This window comes from Aquila chrysaetos, chromosome 5 (assembly GCF_900496995.4).
Source record: "Aquila chrysaetos chrysaetos chromosome 5, bAquChr1.4, whole genome shotgun sequence".
In the NCBI taxonomy this organism is placed as follows: domain Eukaryota; kingdom Metazoa; phylum Chordata; class Aves; order Accipitriformes; family Accipitridae; genus Aquila; species Aquila chrysaetos.
Window position 1 is genome coordinate 73,603,349 of NC_044008.1, and position 27,433 is coordinate 73,630,781.

Here is a 27,433-nt window from a genome sequence, read left to right on the forward strand (position 1 = left end):
GGAGCTCACGGCGTGGGTGAGGGTCTTGCTGCTGTGTCTGTCCCATGGGATGGCACCGCTCCTGTACTCCAGTGGGTCCCCAGCCCAGCCTTTCCCAGAGGCTGGGGATGCTGGGGAACAGGGCAACAGGGGAAAACCTGGGTGCCTGAATTTAGGGAGTTTCTATTTTATTTAGTTTTTTTAAAATTTATTATTTAAAGCTAGCCCTGGCAGGCAGATGTCTAAGAAGAGATGCTGATCTGCTCAGACAGAGTCAGGGTGCTGGTGCTTGTCCCCACCTCCCCACCAGTGCCCCCATTCCTCCCATGCACCCGAAGAGGGTGGGTGCTAGTGAGGAGCCCACCCCGTCTTCCCGGTCACCAAAGCAAGTCAGACACACATGCTGTGTCCAGAAGAAGACCTGTGCAGCCTACTGTCCTGCTCCAGCATTACTTTGGGTCAAAGCACATCTTATCTTGACTCCAGATAATAATTGGTTTTTTTAAAGATGGTTATCTAAGAGCTGCCAGTTTTCATTACACTTTTCCAGGGACTGCCGAGTCCTTTCCTCTCTCCGTGTCCCCAGTGGTGGGGACCAGAGATGGGCCAAGGTGGCCTGAGCTGGAACACACAGCACCAGCAGCTTTTTGGGTCAAAACACAGCCCCCACGCCCCTCCACCAGAAAACACCACCTTTGTTGGCCGCATTATACCCGCCAGAAGGATGCTTCTCAGAACTGAGCAAGCCAAAGCCCTGGTGTCCTCCTGCCATGGATGAGTGAGGGTTTCAGACCCTCCTCTGAGTTTGCACATGGTTCTCTCCAACGACCGAGCCCCCATGCACAGCCGCAGTGCCCGCCTCGCTGCCTTGGGACCAGCAATTCATCCCGGCAGGGTTATTCCTCAGTGCAGCAAATCTTCACAAGTCAGTCTGAGCAGGGGTACAGATGAACGGCAGGCATCAATTTGTCAAAGGATAAAGGCTTTATTAAAATAACCATTCTTTTTTTCTTTGTGAGGCACAAAACCTGCAGAGCCGTATGTGTTGCGACATGGGTAACCAAGTCCTAGGGCTGCATCCGATCACACATATCAGTAACATTGATGAAATACACTGAATATTTTCCTTTGTGGCTCCAAGGGCTCAGGCGTGAAGCGGTCTCCGCTCCACAGCCCTGTTGGATGCTGCATCCAGGTCGTGCTCCTCTGGGTCTCTGCAGAGGTCTACAAACACCTGCAACGTGCCGCAGCAGAAATGACCCTGTTATTGCCAAGGACTGACTGTATTTACACTGGTCAAAGGCTATTTCTTCTTTTTGTACAAGCAGTTTTTAACCTGTAACTTCTACACCAACATACCTGTTGCAAAGTATGCAATGATAAGCTGTACTCCTCAAGCCTGAAATTCTGTTTAGCTGTGGAGGGATGGAGAAGGCATCCTTAAAAAACAAATCCGTATGAACAATTTGAAAGCAATCTTCTTACTTAACTGATTGTTTCCTTTTACCTGCTTCTAGCTTGGAGAAAGCCTGGGACAGAGGTAGTGCATCTTCCATTGGTATCTTGTAGGTAAGCAAAGAAGAAGTCCTGAAAATTTCATTAAAAAAAAAAAAGAATTCATCATTTTGTGACTCAACACCAAGGTTTAGGGTTGCATGTAGCGTTACTGTACTCCCACGTAAATTATTGAGCAAGGTCAATAAGAACAAGGCTGGGCTGGGTGTGCAGCCCACAGGGTAGTGACCTTTCTTGCCGAGCCGCGTAGGGGAAGAGGCGCAGAATTTCGGCGTGGAGAGCATCGCTTTGCCCCATGTCCGTCATTTTGACTTCTAGGTGGTAACTTTTGCCAAACTTACTTTTCAGCTCCTCAAGGGAACCGATGTACCTGCAGAGGAGGGAAAACATTGCTCAAACCATCAGAATCAGCAAATAAAGCAATCACCGGGTATGAGCAGCAAATATGCATCCTCTTGTTCATCAGCTGCTTATACTGTGCTGCTAAAACAACCTACCTCCTTCACAAAACCGGGACAATCCAAACCAACAATTTCTATTAGATTATAAGAAGGAAAAAAAACCCCCAACAAAACCCCAGGCTAAAAATAGTGTGGCATCCCGGTGAGCAATGTAACCCCGGTGCCCACCGTAGCTGCCCCGACACCAGGATGGCCACCCGGTCACACACCGCCGCCGCCTCCTCCTCCAGGTACTGTGTGCTGAGGATGGCTGCCCGTTCCTTGCTTTTCATGGCAGTCTGAATCACTTTCCTGGGAACAGAGGGATCACAGTTACTTCCCAGGAATAGCCAGAGAAAATCTCCTGGTTTATGTCTCTCTCCCCAAAACCAACTGAAATGATAAAATTATAAAGATGTGGATGACTATTTAAAAGATTTCAGTTATCTTGCTTAAAGATCACACGTGGATGCCAATCCTATGTTGCAATTTGTCATGTCAGCATCCCTCCAAATTGTAAACTGTTGATGAAAAGCCAGAGCAAGCACTAGGTCTGAATGACAAAAAGGAAGAACTACCTATATTTTTTTCCTCTTGCTCTGAAGAAAACAGGAATTTTTGTCTTTTGTACCAAATGCATGGGTGCAGCTGGTGTCTACTTAGGTTTTTTTGGGGTGCACTACCATAAAGATTACATCTGGTGGTTAGCAAGGGCTTACTGCCTGCTGAAAAAGGAGTTTAGCAAGTGGTAGCCCATCTCCTGTGCATTAGGGAAAAGGGAAAATACAGATGTACTCTGCCACTGAGGCAGAACCTCTTTGCTTGCTCAACAATTACTACGATAGGGAGGGTTAAGACCCATCTTGTTAAACCTGTTACACACTTCTCAGCTCTGCTAAAACAGGGCTGCTCACCACATATGGCGCTGCCCTTTCGGGTCCATGCCCACTGACGGCTCATCCCAAAGCATTACCGTCGGATCTCCCAGGATGCTCAGCGCAAAACACAGCTGAAATAGGAAAGACACTCAGGTCAGGTCAGGTCTGCTTTTACTTTACCTGCTTTTTTACTTTACAAAACCGGTGTGTTGTCCTGCTACATCTTAATCCCTGTGAATCTTTTAGAAGCTGGAGCTCTTGATTCCAAAATGCAGGAGGAACAGGGATTTAAAAAAACCCCACAAACCCTCAGGTGTTCTTAGTTAACATTTTAATCTCCCAAAATCAGCTTTCCCCAAAACTCCCAAGCCTGCCAAAGATCTGAAAGTGGTTTTCCGTCCCATTTACTGGCAGATGCACGTGGTGGGGCATGAAGAGGTTATTACCTTGTAAATCCAATTTGTGGTTAGCATTTGTTAAACACACAATATGGGAGAGTGGGGAAAGAGGAGGGGGGGGGTTCCTGCCAGGCTGGATTCAAAAGCTACTCAAGAAAACAAATCATGCCAGGAACCCACTCTGCTGAAGGTTTTCTGTGCACCACGTTCAAGGAAGAAAGAGCAGGACTTGCTCAAGTAGCAAACACAAATCTAACACGTACCTTTCTGGCTTCTCCGGCAGACAACCTCCTAGCTGGGGTTTTTAAATGCTTCTGGAGATCCAAGGCCTTTGCTATGCTGTGGGGAATGGAAAGGAATAATGCTGAAGTGACCATCTCTCTCTGCTAATGCTGTGTCAAGGGTACTGAGGAACCAGAGACTAACATACTTGTTTCGGCTGATACGCATCACCTTGTACTTCTAGCTCGGATAGTAAATTAAGGAATTTTTTGCAGAAGCTCAAGACAGTAAGTGCAGCTAATGAGAGAATTGAGTTACTCATGTAACTGGTCATGAACTAGAGCAAGTTTAGGTTTTTTCCTGACTTTTTCTCGATAAACTAGGGGTAAAATCTTCATTGACAAGGGATTGAGAATATTATAAAGTAGCAGATCTCATTAGAAGGAGATCCTATTTCTCCAAGGTAAAGAGGCACTGAAGGTGCTGTCTCTTAATCACACTAGCCAGGTTTGTTAGCAGAAGAAACCTTTCCCTGTCCTATACCTTTGGAGAGAGGACGAACCAAAAGCTAAAACCGTTTGGCTTCGTACCGGCTGATGGTAACAACTGCATCTTCTTTCCTCATCCCTCTCACGGCGGCGTACACCTCCAGATGCTGATGGACCGTGAGGTCTGGCCAGAGCGGGTCCTGCTGCGGGCAGCAGCCCAGGCACCCCGGGCTGTCCTGCCCTGGGGAGGAGGCAGCCGCATCGCAGCCCTTGAGCAGCACCTGCACAAAACACACACACCTCCGTAGTCGTAGCGTTTTATCCTGGGGTGAGTCAATGAACCCCTTGGAAACGCTCCTGTGTTGTGAGGAACCTCATTAGCACGTGGGAAAGGAAGGCCGTCATCATTGGGGTGGTCATCTCCATCTACCACGGCTTCTGCTCACCTGGATGCAGGACAGCGTTTTCACAAAACCAAACAGTATTTACCACTTTGGGTAATAGTACCAACAGGAGACTATCTTTTCCTCGTAGTACTTTTCTATTTCAAATATTCAGTCCCAAATCTGTAATAGCAGTGGTATTTCCCCTCTCCCAGCACATGTCATTAATCACCCTGCACATAATTAAGTGATGGATTGTTACTGGCCCAACCCTGTTCACATTAGTTTTCAATTTCCTGGTTTTGCAAGGCTGTTTTTGAAGACGGGTTGGTTTTTTTTTTTAGATGTCAACATTTCTTACAGGTCTTGTGAAATTTCACGATGGGTTTCAAATGCACATTGAAGATTTTATGTAGCTCAAACCCTTAAAACTGTAACATTGATTTTCATGAAAACTAGAATGTGCTTTGTGTAAATCAACACTTTCTTCTTACTTCTGTAAATATCCAGGTTTGCATGTACATAAATTCCCTGACATAAGGACTGCGTTACCAGATCACCTTATCACACCCTTAATTTATAAAGGCATCAAGGTCATCCCCCCAGCTGCTCCAAAGGAATCACCTACCTCCCCAGCAGTCACCGTTACATCTCCAGAAATCATGTCTATAGTTGTGCTTTTTCCAGATCCGTTGGGTCCTAACAGACCTAATACTTCTCCTGAAACAAATATGCAAGAACTGTTAATAATAGTTATTTTTGATAAGACCTTCTTCCCTGTGTGCTAGGCAATATCTAAAAGTACAGTAGGAGAAAGGGTTGTTCAGTAACTTATCCCCATAAATTAAAACTGTGGATGGAGGAGCCCGGGTGCATTGGGTCTGGTGGCACACAAGAAAATTCTAACAAAAATATGGTCTCCAAATGTGGCCTTCACATTAGATTTTAGTCATTTATAGGGAGTGCAACAAGATACTTGAACCTTTTTTAACACTAAAAGAGAGGTTTTTGACAGCAACTTTCTTCTTTTTCTTAAAGATGGAACTGGCTTTCTTGTCTTCATATTCCTTGCGCAAACTGTTGACAACGATAACTGACTCCTGTGAAGAGATGAAGTGGGAAATAAAAACTCTCCCTCTATCCCATGAGACAGCTCATCTGTTCTTACCATTAAGTATGACTCTTTAAAGAGAAAATTTCTAAATTAAAAATCCAGGAAACAGAGCAACAGAAAAAAAAAGAAAAAAGCAGAACGGGAATAAAAATATAGTGCCAGCTAAACTCCTTCTGGTGCCAGGGCAACCGTGGGCTGGATGGCAAGATGTGCACTTGGACATCAGATCAGTAAATAATAAATGCATGAGGTAAGAAAGCAGAGACAGACATGAAGATGGAGAATGAAAAAGAAAACAAGCCAGAAGGCTGGTTTCACCTCCTCCTGCTGCAGGGAGGTCATCACGCTCCTCACCCTCTCCCTCTCTGCCTGGACTTCTGGGGACTCCTCCCCAGGATGGTCCCTGTTCTGCTGGGTGACCGCTCTCCTCCGCTGGATCCTATGAGCAGAGGAAGAGAGATGGTGTCACTGGGAATCACTTCCAAAAAGGCTTGGGTTTACAAGTTTGTTCCCAGGGCAGTGCCAATGCAGCACCCCGCAAAATTTATTTGAATTCAGGGAGCTGTTCCACAAACAGTGTTTGCTCAATATATTGATTCATGGGGAAAAAAAAAAAAAAAAGTCCCACTGGCATGCATGAGAAAATAAAGGCCAGCTTTAGCTTTTCCTTCATCAGTAAGTATTGACTGGTCCCCTGCTCGACACATGCCAGTGATCTGTTCAAGGAGAATTAAAATACATGGAGCAGGTTTTCAAAGCTATTTGGACATCTAGCTCCTAGCTGAGTTACATTTGTTGATGTTTGACAATTTAGTATTTTTTACAGATCTTCTCCCACATGACTTAGATGGCCAGCAGCACACTGTTGGTAACAGAGAAGCAGAGAGCAGGTAGCAGATGAGCCCAGCCTGATGAAGCTTTAGGGGAAGTCTCCACCCTGCAGAGAGCAATACTGACATATTTGAAAAGGAGTTAAAATGTTGGATTTCAGCTTGTAACTATTAATTTAGCCAGCTGTAGTGAAATGTCCTGAAACCTCAGCTATGAAGCTTAATTAAAAAAAAAAAAATCTCAAATCACATTTACTATTCTCTCTAGGACATTGTAGTTCAACTGACCTTCTATTGCAACACACTGGGTGGGAATTTGTCTCCAGACACATTCAGGGGAACTCCAGTAAGTAAAGTTGGAAACCGTAATGACCCAAAGGAATAAAAAAATCCCTCCCTTCATTCTCAATTCCCCCCTCCTCCAGATAAACTGGGTAAAACTAAAAATATGGGTTTTGTCTACAGTTTGCAAAATGTTTTTAAGTTCACTCTTCCCCTCCTCCTGCTGTTGGGGGTGAGCCAGGAGGGTCCTGCCTGGCTGTGCAGCACCGAGCCCACCCCACAGACCGGGATAACCATGGCTTGCAAGGCACCCCGGCTGCCCGGGACACACCTGAAGACAGGATCAAGTCTGGTAACTGCTTCTCCATATCTCATCTCCAAACAGCGCAGGAGAAAAGCAAAAATCACACAATGGATGTAAGGCTAAAAAGCAAAAATTAATTAGGTTTGTATGGAGACAAGGTAACAACACACTCGATTAATTTTAATTATAAGGGGATGCAGGGACCTATCTCATTTACTTTGGCTATTGAAAAGATCCAAAAGTGGCAGAAGTTAAATTGATGCTTTGCATACATTTCCATCTCATATGCAGATCATTTGCAAAAGCCTTGACTTCATACTGCAATTTTAGCTCAGATAATCTGCACCCCAGCAGACATCCTCCAGGAGCAGAGATCACATCTTTCATTTGTAGAAGCAGCATTAGACTGATTAGTTGATTAATAATATCTCTGCCTTATACATGATCTCTATTTAATCCCCCCACCATTTTTTGCACGTATGGTACAGCATCCAGGGGTCAGATGAGACACAAGCCCGTGATTACTTGGATATACCTCCCCTGCCAACATTTAATGTGAAACTTTGACCACATAACCCATGCTTTATTTATGGGGAGAGTTATACAAGCCCAGCACAAGTCCATTGCATTAGAACAGTCATCCTTTCCAAAACGACCGTCATCAAATTGCTCCTTACTGCAAAGACAGCTACGAAGATGTGATTCCATGACTCAAGAAGACCAGCACTGTGAAACAATGAGAAACCCTACAAGAAAAAAATATCAGTAAATTAGAAAAATTCCTTAGCACTGTGTGCCTCAGTGCAGGGTCGGAGCAAGTGTGGGATGTAGGGACACTTAGCTTTTCTTCAGGATGGGATAAAGGAGCTGTGATCTGTACCTATTTTGGGGGGTTCATACTGCCTCAAAGAACTGCAGCTTCCTTGGCTATAGCTAATTCAGAGGTGCCTCGAATCAGCCAGGTTAGATTGACCTTTTCTATCACTGCTTCTCTCTTCCCAGTCCTTTCACCTCCTTCTGCCAGCTCACTTCATCCCTGCAGGTCTTCCCACTCCACCACCTTCCCCTCCCATGCTACTCTGGCTGCCAAAATACAGTCATTGTAACAGCTTTTTGTAACTAAACAAACCAAAAATATCCCAATCAAATAAAGGATTAACAAGTCACATCTTCATCCCTTCTCTCACTCCCCAGCTTGGACTTTTTCTTCTCCTGTTGTCTTTTCTCACTCTGTCTTTTTGACAGTTGGCACTTTGAGACAGGGAATTTGGAAGGTGCCTCTTGCTTTTCCAGTTTGCACCATTATGACCATTATTGAATTTAGTAGGACATGTTTACTTACTGGTGTGGAAAATATCAACCAACCCAGCAGTGGAAACACAGGAATCAAAGTAGAGACGGTGAAGTAAAACTCTTCGTGTAGGTCATTGAGCATATAGAGAGTGAAATTCACCTGGAATAAAGCAGAAAAAGTATTTTCAATATTAATGTATTGTTGCTTAAAAATAGGCTATTTGTCACTGATTTGGGTTACTCTTGCAAATATCAATATATTTGAAAAATGAAACCTCAAGTGGCAAGATATGTAAATCAAACACTTCAGAGTGAAGATTCACTTCACTTACCAGAATGAAGACAAAAGACCAAATGTAACGATTGCTTCGTCCAGTGCGAGACTTAAAAGCGATTAAATAGATGAGAAGGACGAGAGATACTCCGTAACCAATGACGCAAATGATCTAGAGAGAGAGACTGATATCAGCAACAAGGAGATGGATGTGGATATATGAAAACCCACCTAGAGCAGTCCGTTTTAATTAAAATATTTAAACCAAAAACTCACTGAGAAACAAGGGAGGGGGATTTGTGTCTGCCCGTTTTCCCGCATGCAAAAATCTCACCAGGGGCAGCACGGTGCTGGCCGGCAAGGGGCAGAAACGGTTGAAGAGCAGCAGAACCCCGAACATGAGGCACAAAAGGGTCCAGAAGAGAGGGACGTCCACCAGCGCCTGCCCGCACCAGTATGCCGAGGGGAAGAGCCCCGCGAGCCGCAGCTGGGCGCGAGCCCGGAGCTGCGAAAGCAAATGGGAAAAAGGGGCTGATTTAGAAGAGCCTAAAGCATCATTCCTCCTCCTCCTCCTTCTCCATTACCCTCACTCCTCCCTTCCCTGGCTAAGCCTTCCTCTCCTTCCCAAGCACTTTCAATTGTTTCTCAGTTCTACTATTGTTTAAAACCACATCATTCTTAAAAAGGGGAAAAAAAAAAAATCCTCCTGACCCCAAAATCTTTATTAACACCCAAATTGTTCTGAGCCCCAGCTGATTCCCTGAGATGCAGGGTAACATGCTTTGGTACAATGTTGTGCTTGTGTGGCTGTATTTCTTCTAGCATCCTACCTAGAAATGCCAGCCAGGCCACTGGTACATGAACTGCTCTCCAGAGACATTGTATTTGCATTCACTTCTTGTGTAAGACCACTTTCAGCACATGCTTTTTACCTTGTAATCCTCCATGCTGCTCACTGCAAAGTGAGGAGGCAAACCAGCAGCCAAAATGAGCATGTAGCTGAGACAGATGAAAAAAATATCACTCTTTAGTTCTGGGCTTTGTGTCTGCGGAAAAGAAATTCAGAGTCATTAATAATCAGCAGCTGCCCAGGGAAAATCTAGCTAGCTCGGCGCTCATGTGATGGTTAAACATGCAAGTGAGCGATAACACTAGTGGTAAGTCATTTGTGTTTAAGAACACAAAACAAGGCAATAAAAAAAACCCTTAGCATCTTAGAATTTGCAAAAAGTATTGGAATTACTGTAAATTTTTGAGGATAGAGACCGTCTTTTTGATGCTGATTGTTGCCAAACAGATGCTGAAGAAAGGTGAGGTTTGCAAGTATTGCTGCTGTATTCCTACCACACTGCCACATAGTAGAAGCTTACATACCTTATGGCACTGAAACCCTACAGATCTCTTAAACACTGCGGAAGAAATTGTCATTAAATAGCACCGGTATTGACTGCCGAGCAATGCCCCCAGGAACCGGCCAGCAGTTGGACCACTGACCCCAACTCTTGGAGGTTGCTCATCCAACCAGGCTTCCAACCCATCCAGCCCTTATCACTTCAGCATGGCTATTTAAATTAATTTTCACCAAGAAAGGCAGGACACTCACATTGTAAAAGGGCTCACTCCAGACGCGGATGCGCGCGGTGGAATTGAAGAGCCTTAGGAAGGTGTTGCTGAGGATGTTCACGAGCACGGGGAAACAGTTGATGGGTTCTGCGCTGCACATGACCGTGAACCGGTAGCTCTGAAGATGTAAGAGCAAAAGACGTTACCGTCATGCCCATGAGGTCCTGGGTGAAGGTGAGGTGACCAGATGTGAAAGGTTTAAAGAAAAGCAATGACAAAGGCAGACAGTTTTATTGGTGAGATGACGGAGACCTGGAAGTGTGCTAACAGGTACCACGAGCGAAATGATTGATAAAGACACAATTTCTGGAGAAAAGCACAAAAGACTTGCATTAATGCTTTTCTCTAAAGATTGCTGTAAAGAAGCATACAGTGGAAAGAGCCAAATATAATCCTGGTTTCCCACAAACAGGACTACCCATATTATTTAATATGTCAAATAAATAGTCTCCCTCTTGCTGGTGTGTGTATTTCACTGTGCCTCATTTAAACACATTTCAGAAAATCCTGTTGACGTACAGGATGAAAGAAGAAAAAATATCCTTCACCTTGCCTTCCAGGGATATTTTTATAGCTCCATTATACAGTGGAATGCTTGTGATGTTTTTCTCAAGAGTTATTTCTGGGATTATGTTTTGAGTTTTCAAAGCAGCAATGAAATCCTCAATTTCTGAACCTGAAATCAAATCAAGAACAGAAATTAGAGTTTTTTTCTTTAAAAATAAACAGTTTCATATAGACAAGTTCTCACTTGCAGAGGTACGTTAAAAAAATCCAAACATTCAGAATCTATGCAAACATATTTTCTCTATTTTTTTCTATTTTAATTAAACTGGTTAAACAGAATGTATGTTTCCATACTTACTTTGTTTATCACTTTTTTTTTTTTTTTTTTTAATTTGCCTAGTTCATTACTCTTAAATATCCGCTACTCAGTTATCATCACTAAAACTGGATTTGCTTTTGCTCAGAAGAAAACACCTCCCAAAGCCATAAATATATAAAAGAGCATACAGAAAGAGTAAGGCAAGGCTGGTCTATCAACTCTAAGAGGACTTAGAGTGGTGCAGAAAGTGAATCAACATCATGTGTTCTTCACCTGTATCATTGAAGATGAGAAGATTTGTTGATTTATCTCGAATTTTCTCTTTAGTGGGAAGAAAATACGAGCTAGCTGTCATTTCCCAGTTAGTGGAGCTGTCCCACAGTTGAAATTCAATGAAAATCATCAGCATTGGAAGGATAAATATTCCAAAGAACAGCAATCTAGATGGAAAAACAGACCATAAGTGGGTCTAGGGGAACTCCACCTTTAACTAATTATGTGATTTATGTTGAGAAAGACAAAGGGAAATTTAAAACTTAAGCAATTCAGAGCTCTACCAGTAAGTTCCCACTGTCCTTATTACTGAGCTTTTAAGCATTTTCCACCTAATTCTCTGCTTCTAAACATCTCCACCAGTATTTAAGCCTTCCCCCAGTCACTCAAGGAAATGATCAAATCCTTTGAAAAGCACCAAGCCAGCACAAGGGCTGCAGAGTAGGCGAGAGCTCCCGTACTTACATGGACCTGAGAAACTTTCCTTCATGCTTTAGTTTTAAGAAGCGAACTCTCATGACGGCACACACTTGCTGCCTCCAGAGTGCCATCCCGCTCACTGCCGCGCTCCCTTGCTCGGAAAACACCAGGAGGCTTTGGTCCCTCTCCTCGAGGTCTCCGTCTTCTGCATGTTCATCATGAGAAATACCGTTACCCACAAAGAGCGTTCAAAGAACACGCTTTAATCTCAAACAGTCAACAAGGATCTTCTGTTCTGAATAGAGGTACGCTTTTATTTTTTAGCCAGAAAAGAAACAAGGGCAGAGAAAATGGGCCATAATTTATCCAGAACATAATTTATATCGGTGAATTCAGACTGGCTGAACCTGGGCTCATATGGCAACACATCCAATAACTTCACTGGCCTTGTGAAATGCCTTCTGGCTAGTTTATCTCTTCCCACCTCCTGGTCTGGGCAGTATACCCTTCAAAGGCAAACACCTTTCCAACATCAGTCTCAAATTCCTGTGCTTAAAAGCCTGTGGGAAGTCAAGACTGAATCATCCAGACTTCTCCAAGAAGATATTCTTCACTAAAGGAAAGTTGAATACAACTGCAACTCTTGACCTACCAAAAACTACCAAAATTCACATTGAACAGAAACTCATTAGACATTCAATTAAAACATATGTATATATGGAACCTTAATCATACCACACTTGCCAGTTGGAGTCAATGTTTTAAATTCTTGATCGATGGCTTCGTCGTGCTCCAGCTTCAGGAAAACATCTTCCAGGGTTGTCCTGCTAACCTCATAATTAACAACCCCCTGCAAAAGACTGCTCTCGAGATGGCTGAACAGATCTGCACAATAGAAACAACCAGACTCAGCCCAGCAACCAAGGCAGAGTTTCTGCTCAACACTAGACTGGCATGATTCATATTGTACATTCTGGCATTCGCATCATTAATCTCCATAACTTAAAAGCCATGGCAAAATTATTGTGCTCTTTAGAGGTAAATAGTAGAAAATTCAGAGTTCTTGATTACCATGGGCCTTCCTGGTAGGAGAAATCTCATCCTGAAACCAGAGGAGACTCAGTGGACTTTAGTTTGTAGATTAGTTGGTGGATTTTCTTTTGTTCATCTGCATTATTAATATTAGCATGTCGATTAGAGGCTTTCTTTAAGGCTGATGTTTATGCAGCTCCCATGCAGTATGGACCACGGAATATAGTTATTCCCTTCACAGCAACTTTGCTTTCTGCTTTTCCCACCACTTGGTTTCTCTTTACAACAGGTACAACGACAGGTTTGTCTTACCTGGGAAGCTATCAGTGTTTTCCAGAGGTAGCATATAACACAGCTCGTCCCCTTTCTGTCCTTTGAGCACGGCATTGGGGATGTACTGTCTGACCAGGGATGATGTAAGCTCAGGGTCACACAGCTCATTTATGCGCATCCTGTTTGTATTAAAAAGCAACTGCTATGACATTAAATGAGGAAAAAAAAAAAAAAAAGGTATGCATCATCCATTTAGAATACAAAGCCAGTGGTCGTTCTTCACGCCATAGGGAAACCTCCAGAACTGGGCAGCATTTCAGTGGGAATTTTTATAGACATCTGCAGTGCCCCTGGTTTTGCCATGCATGCAAGAAATAGTTGAGGTTAAGAATAACAATCCTGGCCAGTACTGCTAAACCAAGAACACAGAAATTAAAATTCAAAGAAAAACAACTTCACATTAAAGCTGTTGTATGTCACTCTGGCACCACAGAGTATGTGGAAGTTGCAATTCATCTTACTCTGGTCCCCTTTTGGCTTCAAAGCAGGTTGCAAAGTCTTTTTAGGTACATGCTCAGAGCTTTCAGGATCGGGTTCCAAAGAAAAGCAGCTTGCTATCCAAAGCAACATATTTTTGGCAGCCTCAAAAGTCTTCTAAAATGAATTGTCAAGATTTCTATTACTCTATATAGAAACTCTATAGAGACACAGACTCTACAAGAACATAGGCACATCGACTAGAAGCTTTTCATAAAAAGCGTGATGACCAAAAAGAAAAGGCTTTACCTTAAGTGATAGCCAATTCCCCATTTTCTCTTCAAGTACAGAGATGACCCAACACACTGTAATCTCCCATTTGACAGGAAAGCTTTCCGATCTAAGGAGGTATGAATACAAAGGGGTTAGGGGGAATTTACAGCAGTGCAGCAGACTGATCTCACTCTGCTCCTTCTGAATTCAACAGACATTTTTATAATGAAGTCGAGAGGAGTAAAACCAGGCCAGTGCTGAAGGTTTCTTTTTAAACCGCTGCCTTTCTCCTAAGCATCAAGGTTAATCTTTTAATTATGCAATCTTACAGGCTTGTGGACAATTGCCCATGCAGCCCAGGAGCAATAAGGAAATAGCAAAAATATCAATTCAAACAATATCACTAATTTGTGTGGGTGCTGCTAGCGGTATATCCAGGTAATATGCAACTGCTTCATCCTGAAGCAGAGCATAAGCAAGGTCTTGGAGGGGCACGTTAGTCCAGTTTTAGCCTTTGCTCAGCCTGGGTTGGGTGGTTGCTGTCAGACAAAACATGTCCAGAGAGCACAGACCGCATCATGGTGGGACCCATACACGGGCTCTGCAATGGGAAACCCTCATTTGCAAACTGCAGTCAACTACAGTGTGAAAATCTGGGCTCACCAGCATGAACATCAGCCTCCTCCATGGACTGGGTCGTGAAGAACGTCACGCGTCCAGCCTGGCGTTCCTTCAGAAGGCTCCACACATGGTGCCTGGAGCAGGGATCTAACCCAGCTGTTGGCTCGTCTAAAAGCAACACCTGCAAAGGTGAATAAGATCAGACCTCCACGTGTCCAAGCCGGCATTTCTGTTTTTACATAATTTTCATTTCATGCTTTAGATGATCTCACTCTAAGAATAAAATGCATCCTCAAATATCAGCCATTTTTAATGCTCTTTCTTCTATTACAATATTATTATCCTTTTAATTTAAAATATGGTTCTCGTTGACCTAGGTTCCTCAATCTTTCCAGCAGCTGAGTGAATTAGTAAGTCAACAGACTTGGAGTGCCGGGGGAAAAGCACAAATGTCTGCATGTCAAGTCAAAATATAAAGCTACATGCTAAAACCGTACATGTTGTGTATGTGTAAATATGACCAGTCCCTACCTGGGGATTCCCTAAAATTGCAATTCCAAGAGACAATTTTCTTTTTTGTCCCCCACTCAGAGCATCGGAGCGAACGTCCTGAAGGTCGGTGAGGTCCAACATCGTGAGAACTTTCTGCACCTTGGCAATATACAAAGACAAGAGCCAGATTTCCAAAGCACTGGTTGCATTTTAATTCATAAATGGCTACACACAGTACAGGAGAGTATAACTTCAAGATTTAAAACTTATCTGCTTTAAATGGCTTTGCTTAGAGATAAATACTGCAAATCTGAATTCTAACTCTTAGGACGTGAGGATAAGAAAGAACTGAAAAATCACTTCTCCCCTAAATTAGGGTTGTTCTCATTTCCACAGAACAAGATGCTGGTGATAATCTTTTATAAAGAAAGCTCAAACTGTCCAAGATGCCATAAAACAGAGGTCAGTGACTGACAAGCACATACCAACCTCTTGCTCTACTTCTTTCCACTGAATCCCCTTGATGTGAGCAAAAGTTCTCAGGTTTTCCTTCACCGTTAAGGCTTCAAAATGCAAATTAAATTGGGGGCAAATCCCAACCATTGCCTGAATTCCCTCCATATCCTGTACTTCAGAAACATTGTAGTTGTAGATCATTGCAGAACCTGCACACAGGAATGAATGAAACAAATTTCATACTGTACAGTATTTCCCAGTTATAAGGGGAAAGCAGACTGCTTTGTGTTCATACCTTTGACATTAATTCCAGCATTGTGGATGTTTCTCAAGTGTTTAAAAAAAAAGGCAAAATATCTTTGAGTTGTCCAGAGCTTTAATACCACTCAAAAGTATTTCAGGGTGCCAAATTTCTCCCTTAAGAACTAAAACATATTTCCTATAGGTGTGCAGCTCATGGAAAACATCAGGCCATCCAAATGGAGAAATAACCATCTGTGTATGCTTGCACACATGAGCGTATCCACAAGGGATTAGCCGTGAAGCTCGTGTTGAAGCAGCAATCTGCACTGACAACAAGCCAGACTGAATGACTGAGGGAAAACTTGGGGTTTTGCATCTTTACCCCCTTACACCTGAAAAAAACAAACAGCATCTCTTCAGCATCCAGGTCCATCCTCTTACCAGCTGAAGGCTTGGAAAATCCACTGAGCACATGTAAGAGAGCAGTTTTTCCAGATCCACTGTGACCAAGTAATGCAGTGATCTGGCCTTCATATATATTTAAGGACAAACCTAGAATAGAAATAGGATAACATTAGGATGAAAGTTTGTGAGAAATAGACTCGTACCTGTAGCTTGCTGCCAGGTATGACAGAGCAGTGACATTTCTTTTGAAGCTGAGAGGCAAAAACACAGATCCAAAAACATGGGTTGCATCTTCAGAAGTTAGGACTAAACTTAATAAGGAACGTGCAGTCATGTCTTGATTGAATTCAGGGAACAAGTGTATTCTTTAAAGAATTTTGTCTTCCATTTTCTACGAGGTTCATAACCTTTTATTTTAGCGTGGCTCAAGAGAGAGTCCACAGAAAGTGAAGAGCTCATAGCTTTTCCAGCGCCTGAGATTTCAGGAGTTATTTCAAAGCAGCCAGACTTTGCTACCTCATTTCCTTTTTAAAAAAAAGACTTATTTTGTGTTTTTGTGGGTTGTTTGTGTTGGGGTTTTTTTTATTTAATATAAACCTTTGAGACCATATTGATATTTTCACCGTCACTTGGAGTTCTTGTTAAACAAAGGTATTTAATAAATACCTCACAACTATGCTACGACTATGCCAACTAGTTGCATACCTGCAGTTGGCAGACATGCAAGTGCTTGGAGAACACTGCTCAGCCAGTGACAGCAGATTTGGTTTTTTGGTCCCTGGCTATAGCCAAGTTTTGTTTGCCCAAAATAGTTCACATTTTGAAAGGGAGGTTTGAGAGGGCATTTTGACAGTGGTTCATTGCTGCAAACCCCACAGCTTTTAAGGAGACTTCTGCTGTAGCAAAATACAATAAATGGTAATTTTCCTGGAGTGAACAGGAAGATGACAACCTGGTAGAAATTTGCCAGTAATTTAGCCCAGCAGAAATAACCATCGCATAATGTATTTTAACAGTGCTGGAGGCAGAATTAAGTACATCCAGTACATTTCAAAACAGTTTGCTTTCGTATGTAGTGAAAAATGAAATTAAAAGAATTACAAAGCCTTTCTTACCCCTTAAAGCTTCGGTTGTCTTGTCCTTCTTCTTGTATATTTTTTTAATATTGTTTAGTCTAAAGGAAAGGTAAGCAAGCCATTACTATTGAATGTCACAATTTTGGCATGTTTCCTCTGCCTCGAAGTAACCTTTGGAAACTGCTGGAAGAATATTCTCAACCTCCTCCTCAAACTGGTCCTGCTCGTTACCATCTGAAGGAATTGCTTTATGCAATTTGTTTTTTGTGCACTTTAAAGCAGATTTAGCTAATGTACTTTTCTAAAAGATGTTTAAAAGGTTTCAAAGTCAAACTCAATGAACACTTAGTGAATGAAGCAGGAGGCCCTAGGGAATGAGACAACACGTGGTTATACAATTAAAAGCGATGACCTAGTTATTATTTTAGCAGATTTATATTTGCTTTCTAGTAATAAGCAATGGGCAGCAACAGCAATGGGCCAAACTAGCCCTGTAAAGATGTAAATAACAGTATCTTATGCAGCACACTCCATCAGCAGTGTTCTTAAAGACGATGGTGAAGGGGAACAGACTCGCTGCTGCTGCTCCGAAAAGAGGAAAGTGCGGGGCAGCGAGTCGGTCCCTGGCACAGAGGATGCACGATGTCTAATAAATGTTCAAATCCAGGTCTAGAGCAGAATGAAACACTGAACAGACCCTCCCTTTCACATGCTTACCATTAACCTGATCTGTATATGTTAGATGGCTCAGTGTAACATTTACCGGTGCAATATGGCTATGCTCTCTAGAGTCAAATATAACCATAGTGTTGTATTTTTCATGCCTACAGGAGTCTTTACCTAATTGCTTCCTTCCCATCAAAGCCTGGAGGCATCGGCTCGATGTTATTGCTGGGGATAGGACCGTGGTTGCTCTCGCTGCCAGCTCGCACCCCCGTGTACCCGCTCCTGGGCTTGAACCAGTACGATGGTCTCAGGAAGAACGAAGGTGGATAGGGTGCTCCATATTTGCCTAATTCAGAAACAGAGAAGGTGAAATATTAGCCCAAAACTGGTACCTGTCATCTCAACTTTGATAAATGCCATGTCCAGCCATCTCTTCCTCTATAGCTGCAGAATATAGACTTTCAGCAGCGTAAAAGGATTGGTAAGTTCTGTAATTAAAGTTATCCACTCGTCCCTATCCGTAAATGCAGGTGGGGAAAAATCACAGCAAAGACCTCTTTGACAAGCTCTTTGGCCCAGAAGGTATAGGAAAATCAGGTCAAGTCCTACAACATCCTTTTAAACCCAGTGGTTAGGGATGTTGGAGTAGGATCTCGGTGCCTCGCTGCAAGGTTTAATGTTCCTTTTGGAGCCTGTTTTTGAGACAGGGCCAAATGAGGTAGCTACATGAACCCAGCTTCTGGGAAAACAGGATTTTTCCCAAATGTTTTTTTTCCTGAGCAAACCAGCAAATCCAGTTTTCATCCCCTGATGTAACGTGGCAAGGCTCGTTGCTGCTAAGACGCCTTTCCACAACCTGACGAGCTCGCTACCGGGACACCTTTTGTGTTGCTCCACGTAGACTGCAGTTTTCTCAGCTCTATCCCACTGCCCCTTTGGCAACTTTTCCCCTATAATGGGAGAGGATTATAGAAGAAAAATGCAAGGGAATTTGTGTTCTTTCCCTCACACTTCTACTTACCAGGCAAAACCTTATCAAAGTAGACGGCCAACAGCAAATACAAGACACTGTCAAAGCTCAGTATGAGGTATAGGTTAAAGAAAGGGTACAATTCTGGTGTAAAAGCTGGTCCATATTTTTCTAATTTTACCATCTAGGGAAAAAAAAAAAGAAAAAAGCACAAGTCAGATGCAACACTTCCTTTAGCCCGAAATACTATGTGCAAGCCACTGCTGTGTCATCATGACCGTTTTTGCCAGAAACCCATGCCCGCTCATGATCACGATGCTGTTTCTAAGCAGGGCAACATTTATTATGATCACAAGGATCAGAAGTGCTTCCGTAAGCTGAATTCAAAATCGTGCAGAAGTCGTTACTACACCAGAAGAGTGATGTACATGGTATTTGCTAAGTCAGCACTTCAAGACCTCACCGTTCTTGCAAATCTTGGTACCCACCAGACACATCCCACTGCTGTGATAATTTTCCAGAGATTGAAGTTTATTGTATATACAGCCAGTAAAATTCATGATGCAGTTGACAGTCCAACTTGTATGTACTTTTTGGAGTCAAGTTTTCTTTTCACAAAGCATTTAGGGCAGAGGGGTGTGATTGGGTCGTTATGGCAATGCAAATTACGTATGGCAGCTACTGTTATCTGGCAGAAGCATGCAGCATTTTTGCTGCGGGCTGAACTTTTGTGATGTGCTGGCTTTATTTTGAACATACCTTTGAGATGCCAGCTGTAAAGGCAAAAGGACTGAAGAGATTAAAAATCCATTCTGAAGATGGTGGTAGTTTTTCAAACAGTGTCAAAAAGCCCAGGAATCCAAAGATGACGTAAAGGACAAATCCCACAAAACTGGCAATATTTGGCTGCTTTAACAAGGAGCTGAGCATGAAACAGAAGTGAATCTGCAGAAGAGAAAACCAGTAGTTAGCAGGATGCACTTCTGCTGGCAATTAAAAAAAAACAACATGAAAATCCAATGAGCAAAATTAGAGACCCAGTTGAGTTTCAGTTGTCCCCTACAGATGCACATGGCACATCCCAAGGCTTGCCTCATTTAGCAGACAGCTCTGATATTTAGGACAGGTCTATAGGGGTAGACAGATCAGACCCCTGTTGGCCTCTCGAGGAGGCTGGATGCGAGGAGGGAGCCCCAGCCTTCCCATTAATGCTGGTGTTAGCACCTCTCTTTACTCTGATTTCAAGCCAGAAAATGTAGGATTTCAATCCCAAAATGTAATAGGAGTGATATATTAGCCTACAAATTATAACAATAAAACCCAGTAGTGGAGAAATTTTTGTTCCTTCCTCATATAACTCCCAGCCCTAGAGTACTCTGTAGTCTTTGAGTTTCAGGTGTTTTAATTAGGAAACGGAAAAAATTGTGCATCGTTTAAGAACACAAAAGCAGACTTACAGATGCTATGCCATAAAAGAAATAAAAAAAGTATATTTCAGAAAAGCTGTGATCATGGATGACTCCTTTAATCGTGATCAGTGTGAGCAGACTTGCCGTTATTGAAACGTAAACGGTGTACAGCAAGCTCCAGGATAACCTACAAATGAAGGCATAGTTATTTTTGCCTCTGTGCATGACAGCACTTGCCATGACATAGCCAATACAAGACACACTCTTTTTAATTCAAATACTTTGTAATTCCAAATACACTTCAATTTACAGTTTCCAGACTGGAAAGCTGCAAATATCCATGTCTTGCATGTACCCAAATGATGCCAGCAAAGAGCCACAGGGCATCCTCTGCAGCCAGGTTCACTTATTCTTAATGCTTTTCCTGGTGATGTGAAATACTCATGCTCAGGTGGCTTTGGAAGCCTGTTTTGATAGACCCTATGTCCCTCCTGTGCTTCATCATTTGCAGTTTTCCCCAAAATTTGTTGTTTCTTCACTTCTTGTGTTCTCTGTGCATAGTGACCCGTTTCCTGGAGGCAAGCAACACCTCAACACCAAGAACCCTGCTACATGCATCTCTGCTACTTGGAAGAGTGCTTTCTCATTTTGGGGGGAGGAGAGCAGAGCCAAATATAGGAAACAACAACAAAAAAACCTCTGTATCAGAGCAACGTGCTTGGAAACTGAGGTCCTCACCAAATGGTCCGTTACAGATAAAAGCAGCAAAGGTTTTGCTTCAACAACATGCAAAACTTGGCTTCAGAATGCCCAGACGTATGGTGAGGCAATTGTGAATGCTGCTGGAGTCTGGGGAATTACTGTTTCTCAGCTGAGCGGTGGTACCAGACCCACATCCATCCTGCAAGCTACTATACATCTTGTATATGTAAGATAATATAATTCTTGTAATTACACAGTTTATTTCTATGAGACTTACCAGAATGCGATATCTTGCAAACCCATTGCTCTCATTAACACCTTGAGCTTCTTTTTCTCTCTTATAACTTTCACTGATAAAAAGTACATATATGGGGAGAAGCATAATGTAATGTAAATAATAAACCAAATATAATCCAGTTTATATACAGGCTTGATCAAGGGTGATTTCAGACGAACACCGCTAATTGACTTCATCTCTTCCCAGACGGAATGGTTTGTTTTCACCTAACAAAAAGAAATTAGCCATTAATTTGATTTGCTGTAATGAAACAGCCAACATCAAAACAAACAGGTTTTCATAAGCATTAAAAGTATTAGTGTGTCAATAACAACATTACAGTTATAAGTGGCAAATAACCTCAATATTTAGTATCTTTTGTATTGCCTTGTAATAGACACAAATGCTGCCTTGAGCCACGAGAATGATCTATCATTCTTTTAACATTTGAATCACGCTATGTATTTTAAAAGTTAATGATCACAGAAAATGAACTGGTTTGGTGTTGGGGGTTTTTTTTTGGTTGTTTTTTTAAATTTACAAATAACTTTGGAAAGAACAGAAAACATATTTTCTATCATGATCATACTTACTTCTATGACTGCTGCATCAATGCTGGACTGCACTGTTAGGAAACCTGCATACCAGTACAAAGGAACTTTGCAGTTACTTGATGAAAAATTGGAGCAGGTATCTGTAGGAAAGAAAAAAAATGAAGAATTTTATCTATATATTTCCATATATATGTGTATATAAATGCTTACGTATAATGTGTGGTGTTTAAAATGTATTTGACCTAAGAGTTGGGAAATCAAAGTTTAGTTTTACTCAGCCTTTTTCCTGGAGCAGCCATTTTTCTCCAGGAATAATGTGGCATTGGGAGTTGGTGGCTTTGGCTCCATGGGCCACCTGATGTGGCATCAACCCTGTCTGTCTTCATGGCGCAGAAGAGCCGCCCAGGCTCAGCTCTCCTATTTTGGCAGGAGCCCAGGCTCGAAGTACGGCAACCGTAAACGTGCCCAACTGACTTGTGTAGACAGAATAAATAGCCTCTCCATCATTTCCATTTCCCAAGACCAGTTCTTAGCAAAAAACTTTTTTTTTGTTTCCCCATCAAATGATGAACTCACTTGATTTTTACCTGATAATAAACTTACTTTTTGTTTCGGATAGTTTACTACTTTTATTCAGTCAATAGGGGTGCATTTGGTCAAAGTAGTAGTAATGTAGACAAATGTGTGTGCAGGTTTATGTTTTAATGTATTAAATATATGCCAATGCACTATATGTTAGAAGTATATCAGTGCACACACAATGCTCATTTCCCAGGCATGATTTGACGTGATAAGACATAGAAGGGAGAGGGACAAAAAGGACTGTGGATAATGTGTACATGTTCTTAAAAACTTTTTTCTCTGACATTTGTTTCCTTCTAAGTGAACAAAACCTCAAATTCTAATTAATACATTTCTTGAAGCACTTAGCACATACAATCTCGAGCCCTTCTGAGTGGCATGGCAGCACAGAGATCCATCTAGGCATGTTTTAATGTAAAACCAAATTCTCTGGTTTCATTTATTTTGTTACCGATGTGTTCAAAGACATCATTTGGAGACACCACACTGTAGCTTTGAAATCTGAGACGGTAGGAGAAGTCATCCTTAAAAACAACACCAATAATGTCTTCCTCCAAAATTCCTCTTGTTTCCATTTTTTTCTCATTTTCCACCTCCTCTATTATTATACCTGTCATTAAAAAAAAGAAAAAAATAAATAAAACCACCACAGCTGAAACTTTGTTTAGTCATGCAACAACATGAAAATGGGCAGCAGCGATAATGTGTACCCTCAAAAATTGTGTTGTCCAAATGCTTTTCTCCCCCCACCCCAACGAGGACTGTGTCAGGGTCAGTTCAGACAGGGCAGCTCTAACAAGGATTTAAGAGCAGCGTTACCCGTCATCGCAGAATCCGAAGCCACTTTGCTCATTATTCGCCTGGTGGTGTTTGTGACGGGTGTGTATGCGAGTGTAACTCCCGTAGCGTTAAAGGCTGGGTCGTCTAATCGTCCAAGAAAGTCATAAGGGATTTCTTGCCGCGGGTAGTGGAATATCAAACTGGATGATATTTGTATTATTAAGAGAAAAAACAATGATGTAATCCATTCCTAGATGAAAGGAAGGAAATGCAAAGGTGAGTGGCAGCCCAGTGACTTGGTGGTATGGAAAGTGTCTTCAAGGACCCTTCTCATCCAGTGTTGATCTGGCTGCCCCGTCCAGCTCCTCCGGCCGTGAAAGCCTTCTTTCTGTACAGGAGGAAGAGCTGTTTCACAGGTGTAATAATTTTAAAATATGAGGAATGTTCCAAGTGAAAAACATGTTTTCTTAGTACCGGAGCCAACGAGGTCTGCTGATAATTTTACACCCGTGATCATGAATTGGACATTGTGTTCCTCTGGACAGTGCAGAAATGGGATCAACAACCAAAAGCAATAAGTCAGCTTTGTAACAAGCCCTTATTATGCCGTGATGTTGTAGTGTCACGGGAAGAAGCGTAACTGTTGACATTTTCCAGAGAACCACACTACCAGCTGAGGCTTCTCATATATCACCTAGCATAAAAACAATGCAACGTAAAAATACTTTGTAGTGGAAATAGTAACTTTCCTTTGGAAGAGCCAGTACTTGCCTGAAAACTTTCTCTCTTCATCCTCCACACCAGAAGAATATTTTTCCACAGGAGAGCTCGTGTTTGCTGAAAGATTTTTGAGGCTTTCTTGAATATCCCCTGCATTTTTCCAGCTAGGACGAGAAAGAAAATAATATCTTTTAGAATAAAACAGATCACTGGAAGTTAATACATTTATCTGGGTAAACACCACTTCGGAGGAAGCCAATAACACGCCAAAGTTTAAGAACTTCTCTCCATTTTACAGGTTGGACAACCAAGGAGAAGTTCAAAGGAAATAGCCCAAGATCATCCAAGGGAACAGAGAGCTGGGCTGGACTCAGCTGCCTCTTCCACTTGCACAGATTCCTCCTCCTTCATTCCAAAGAGGCTTTGTAGAAAGAGTCATTCAACCGCCTATAGTTTGATTCTCTATTTACATAAAATTAACAACAGAAAAGTCAGTCTGTCCTGTACTAAAAATGTGAGAAGATTGGATGGCGTACAGAAGAAAGACATAAATTTTAATTTTCTTTTTTTATGCCGTTATTCAAAATACTTAAACCAGACATGATCTGCAGCAGCAGCAGTGTCAAGTCCAGCTCCTGAGTGCAGCAGCTCTGGTTTGTGCTGCACATCTGAGCTGAGCCTCAGATTCTGCATTTCTTGCAGTAAATTTATGCCTTGCCTTAGACATGCGGTTTGTCGGCAAGCCGCTGCTCATCTGCTCTAGATATTGTAACTAGACCCTAAAACATCCCCATTACATACAGACCTTCTCCCCACTTAGGAGGCCAAGTCAGAAACACTGGTTAGATGCTAAAAGTAGTCTAAAATAGATGCTGCCACTGTCTCCCTTAAGCAGGCTGGTAAGAGACCAATTTGTTCTGTTTTCACCCAAATGCTAATAAAATGAATTATAACTCTAGTATAGCTAGAGCAGGGCAGCATTAAAACACCAATGTGTTTCTTTATATGCTCCTAAATACTGAGCAGGGAGTATTTATTGGGGAATATTTTTATGGGGAATATTTATTTCAGCTCCAACTTTGATCATGTGGCCAAGCAGCAAATATCCTAAGCAAGAACAAGAGCAATTTCAGAGCGACTGGTTTCACGACCTTCCCAGAAGGAGAGCAGGGGAGGGAACCTCAGAACATGTTTTTGTATTTTAATCCTTTAAAATGGCTGAAACCAAAAATCAAAGCAACCTCAAACGCATAGTGCTCTTTTCCCCTTGGACATCATTTCCTGATTTCGCGGATTGGGCAGCTGGAGTTAATAAACGGTTCTACTACTCTGTTCCCTTCATTGTTTGTTTTTGGAAGAATTAAATATTTGCGTACTCCAGGGGCGATGGATCCAGAATCCCCGTTTACCCTCTGACTGTTAACACGAGGCTTATCTCCCCGGTGCTCTCCCTTCCCTGCCTAGAGCTTTCGCCCGTGCTTCCCCACCGCAGCCGACAATGAAGGTTAAAGGCAATTAGGAAGGGATTTCTAGGAAGGGCTACTTTTTTTTTGCCCAGGTCTGGATTTCAGTTGTTGTGAACTGAAAGCAGCAGCCCAGCCCAGGATGTTGGGGTGGTAAACAAAGGTTCATGCCGGAGTGTTTGGATAACGTGGAGAACATGATGGTCTTGTAAAAACTGCACTGAATTTCTATGTAACAAACACTTCATTAAAAAAAAAAAAGATGGAGCTAATCTAAAACTTTTTAGAAAATTCCAACTAAATTTCTATCAGTTTTAATCTTATTTTTATCAGTAGAGCAAGAAGCAAATACTGCTGGAAGCTGAAACGTGCAGCCAGAAATTCAAACAAGTGCTGCTGCGTACAAGTGCTGCTGCCTACAAGTGCTGCACGAACTTCGTCAGGAAGAAGTTAACTTTCAATGAGATATCAAAAGACACAAAACGTAAGCAGGAGAGACGCCTCTACAAGACCTGAGATTCAAAACTTCAGATTCAGAAGACAAAAACCGAAACATCAGAAATTTATTTGGAGGCAACGATGTTTGAGAAGCTTGAAACCAGTTAAGGGCATCACTTGTAAAACTGGATGTCCCTGGAAGCGTTTCCCTCCCGAGGGCTCCCTAAATGCTCTCCAGGAGCTCAAGCCCTAGGCACTGCGGTAACTTCTGCTGGGATGCCCTGTCTAGCTCTGCTATACCAAAGGTTGTCCCGGGAAGGCATGTCCCATATAACCACGTCATTTATTTACCATCTCAGGGATTTCCTATTCGGCACCTCCTCAGACTTTTTTTTTTTTTTTTTTTTTTCTCTAATAAAAAATTAACAGAGCATATTGTGACTAACTCCTAAAAGCGAGCTGCTCTTCAGGAGTACTGGTAGGAACCTCTCAATGCTGGCTACGAAGAAAGCAATGTGCGATGCATCTCGTGCTTCCCAGAGGAGCCGCCAGCTTTCCGAGAGCCAATAATTAATTCCTGCATGTGGGGAGTGCAGAGGTGAGCGTGCCCTCTCCATACCCTCCTGTTTGCCGGTTATTGCAGTCACAAAAAACTGCATCTGGCCCCTACGCAGCCCTGTCTTTAACTCCTGATAAATACGAGATAGATTTGTACTGCCTTTACTCTTTAACACGCAGGTTTTTAAACAGGTTTTTTTCCTACTCTCCACTAGAGAAAAACAGCCCTAAGCCTGCCCTGTATCAAAGTTCAACACTTTAATTCATACAGAGAAATGAAATTTGGGGGTCCGTGGGTTTAGAAGCCTTTATTGGTGATAGCAAGGCTGGAGGAGGGGGAGCGAAGGGAGGGATCGTTAGCTGGGAAGACCCAGCGCTCAACCTGTGGCTCTTTGCTTAGAGCCAAAGTACATCAGCGGCCAGAATCGAAATCCACGCACACCCAGAAAAGCAGAATATTTTTGCTCCTTTGCCCTTAAACATCTTGATGCAAAGCTTAGTGTTTGTCAGAGGACAGAGCTGGGAAGTACAGCTCTTATGCATTCAGCATAACACTGTATTAAAATAATAAGGGAAATATTAATCACCGAACACAACCCCTGCATGAAAACACCCTAGGTATAATTTTCCCCTTCACAACAGAGAAACATGCAACTCCTTACCTGACAATGTGTTTTCCATTAGAAATACGTCTCCTTCAGCTCTGAGATGTCTGGGCTCTTCGTCTTTTTGCAGTCCTGGAGAGGGTTCAACGCTGTAGCACAGCCCGATAGCCATGCCCCTCTCCAGCCTGACGTCAGAGCCCGGTCCCAGCGGTGCAAGCACTCTCAACGCTTCTGGAGCAGCGACCCGATCGGGGAGCAATCCCTACAACCAGCTGGCCTAGAGCTTGCAGATATTAACAGGGTATTTTTTAGTATTTAATGCGACACGCGCACGGCGTGCAATTTAACAGCGTGTTTCTAGCAGGCTTGCAAGTTCTGGGGAGAGCTGCGTGAGATGGGGCGAACATGAACGGTGGCAAAGCCCGAGCTTCTCTGGAGGGAGAACTTCGCTGCCTTCTCCCCATCTTGCTCAGAGCCTGAGTCAGCGAGCACTCCTTCCTCTGCAGAGGTGAATCCTACCTCCGAGGTCCAACGGGATTTTTATTTCTTGTTTCTCCTTTCCCCTTCATTTTTAATTTTTTTTTTTTTTTTTTTAATTCCCACTCCTTTTAATTGCTTTTCCAGCAGCTGCCACAGAGCTGGAATCAGGATGGGGTTTGTTTGTTTTTTTTCTTAAAAATAGCTTTCTAATGGATGTGCATTCAAAACAGGGAGGTGAGGAAATCAGATAAGCCAGGAAAGCCAAATGAGTTGGAGGAGCTTACAGCCACATGATATTTCAACTAGTTAAAGGAATTTGACTGTCCTGGAACTTCAACA

At 42.6% G+C, this 27,433-nt stretch overlaps 1 protein-coding gene across 1 annotated transcript; it reads right to left on the reverse strand.

Annotated features, from left to right (window-relative positions):
• Positions 1-944: 944 nt before the first annotated feature.
• On the reverse strand, positions 945-27,172 carry LOC115341483 (ATP-binding cassette sub-family A member 9-like). Its single transcript, XM_030014606.2, has 39 exons — positions 26,672-27,172; positions 23,602-23,714; positions 22,870-23,080; positions 22,502-22,660; positions 21,508-21,608; positions 20,915-21,141; positions 19,984-20,122; positions 19,286-19,471; positions 18,578-18,710; positions 17,731-17,902; positions 16,930-16,988; positions 15,851-15,961; positions 15,200-15,375; positions 14,750-14,869; positions 14,261-14,399; positions 13,634-13,724; positions 12,887-13,026; positions 12,278-12,427; positions 11,588-11,747; positions 11,123-11,289; positions 10,572-10,699; positions 10,004-10,141; positions 9,333-9,446; positions 8,735-8,905; positions 8,459-8,572; positions 8,176-8,286; positions 7,511-7,579; positions 6,861-6,952; positions 5,736-5,856; positions 5,286-5,403; positions 4,932-5,023; positions 4,023-4,201; positions 3,474-3,549; positions 2,849-2,943; positions 2,124-2,246; positions 1,724-1,864; positions 1,487-1,566; positions 1,339-1,394; positions 945-1,213 (listed from the first exon to the last, which is right to left on the reverse strand). Exons 1-39 carry the CDS (start codon positions 26,784-26,786, stop codon positions 1,124-1,126), a joined length of 4,977 nt encoding a protein of 1,658 aa, XP_029870466.1. The 5' UTR covers positions 26,787-27,172; the 3' UTR covers positions 945-1,123.
• Between the last annotated feature and the right edge of the window lie 261 nt (positions 27,173-27,433).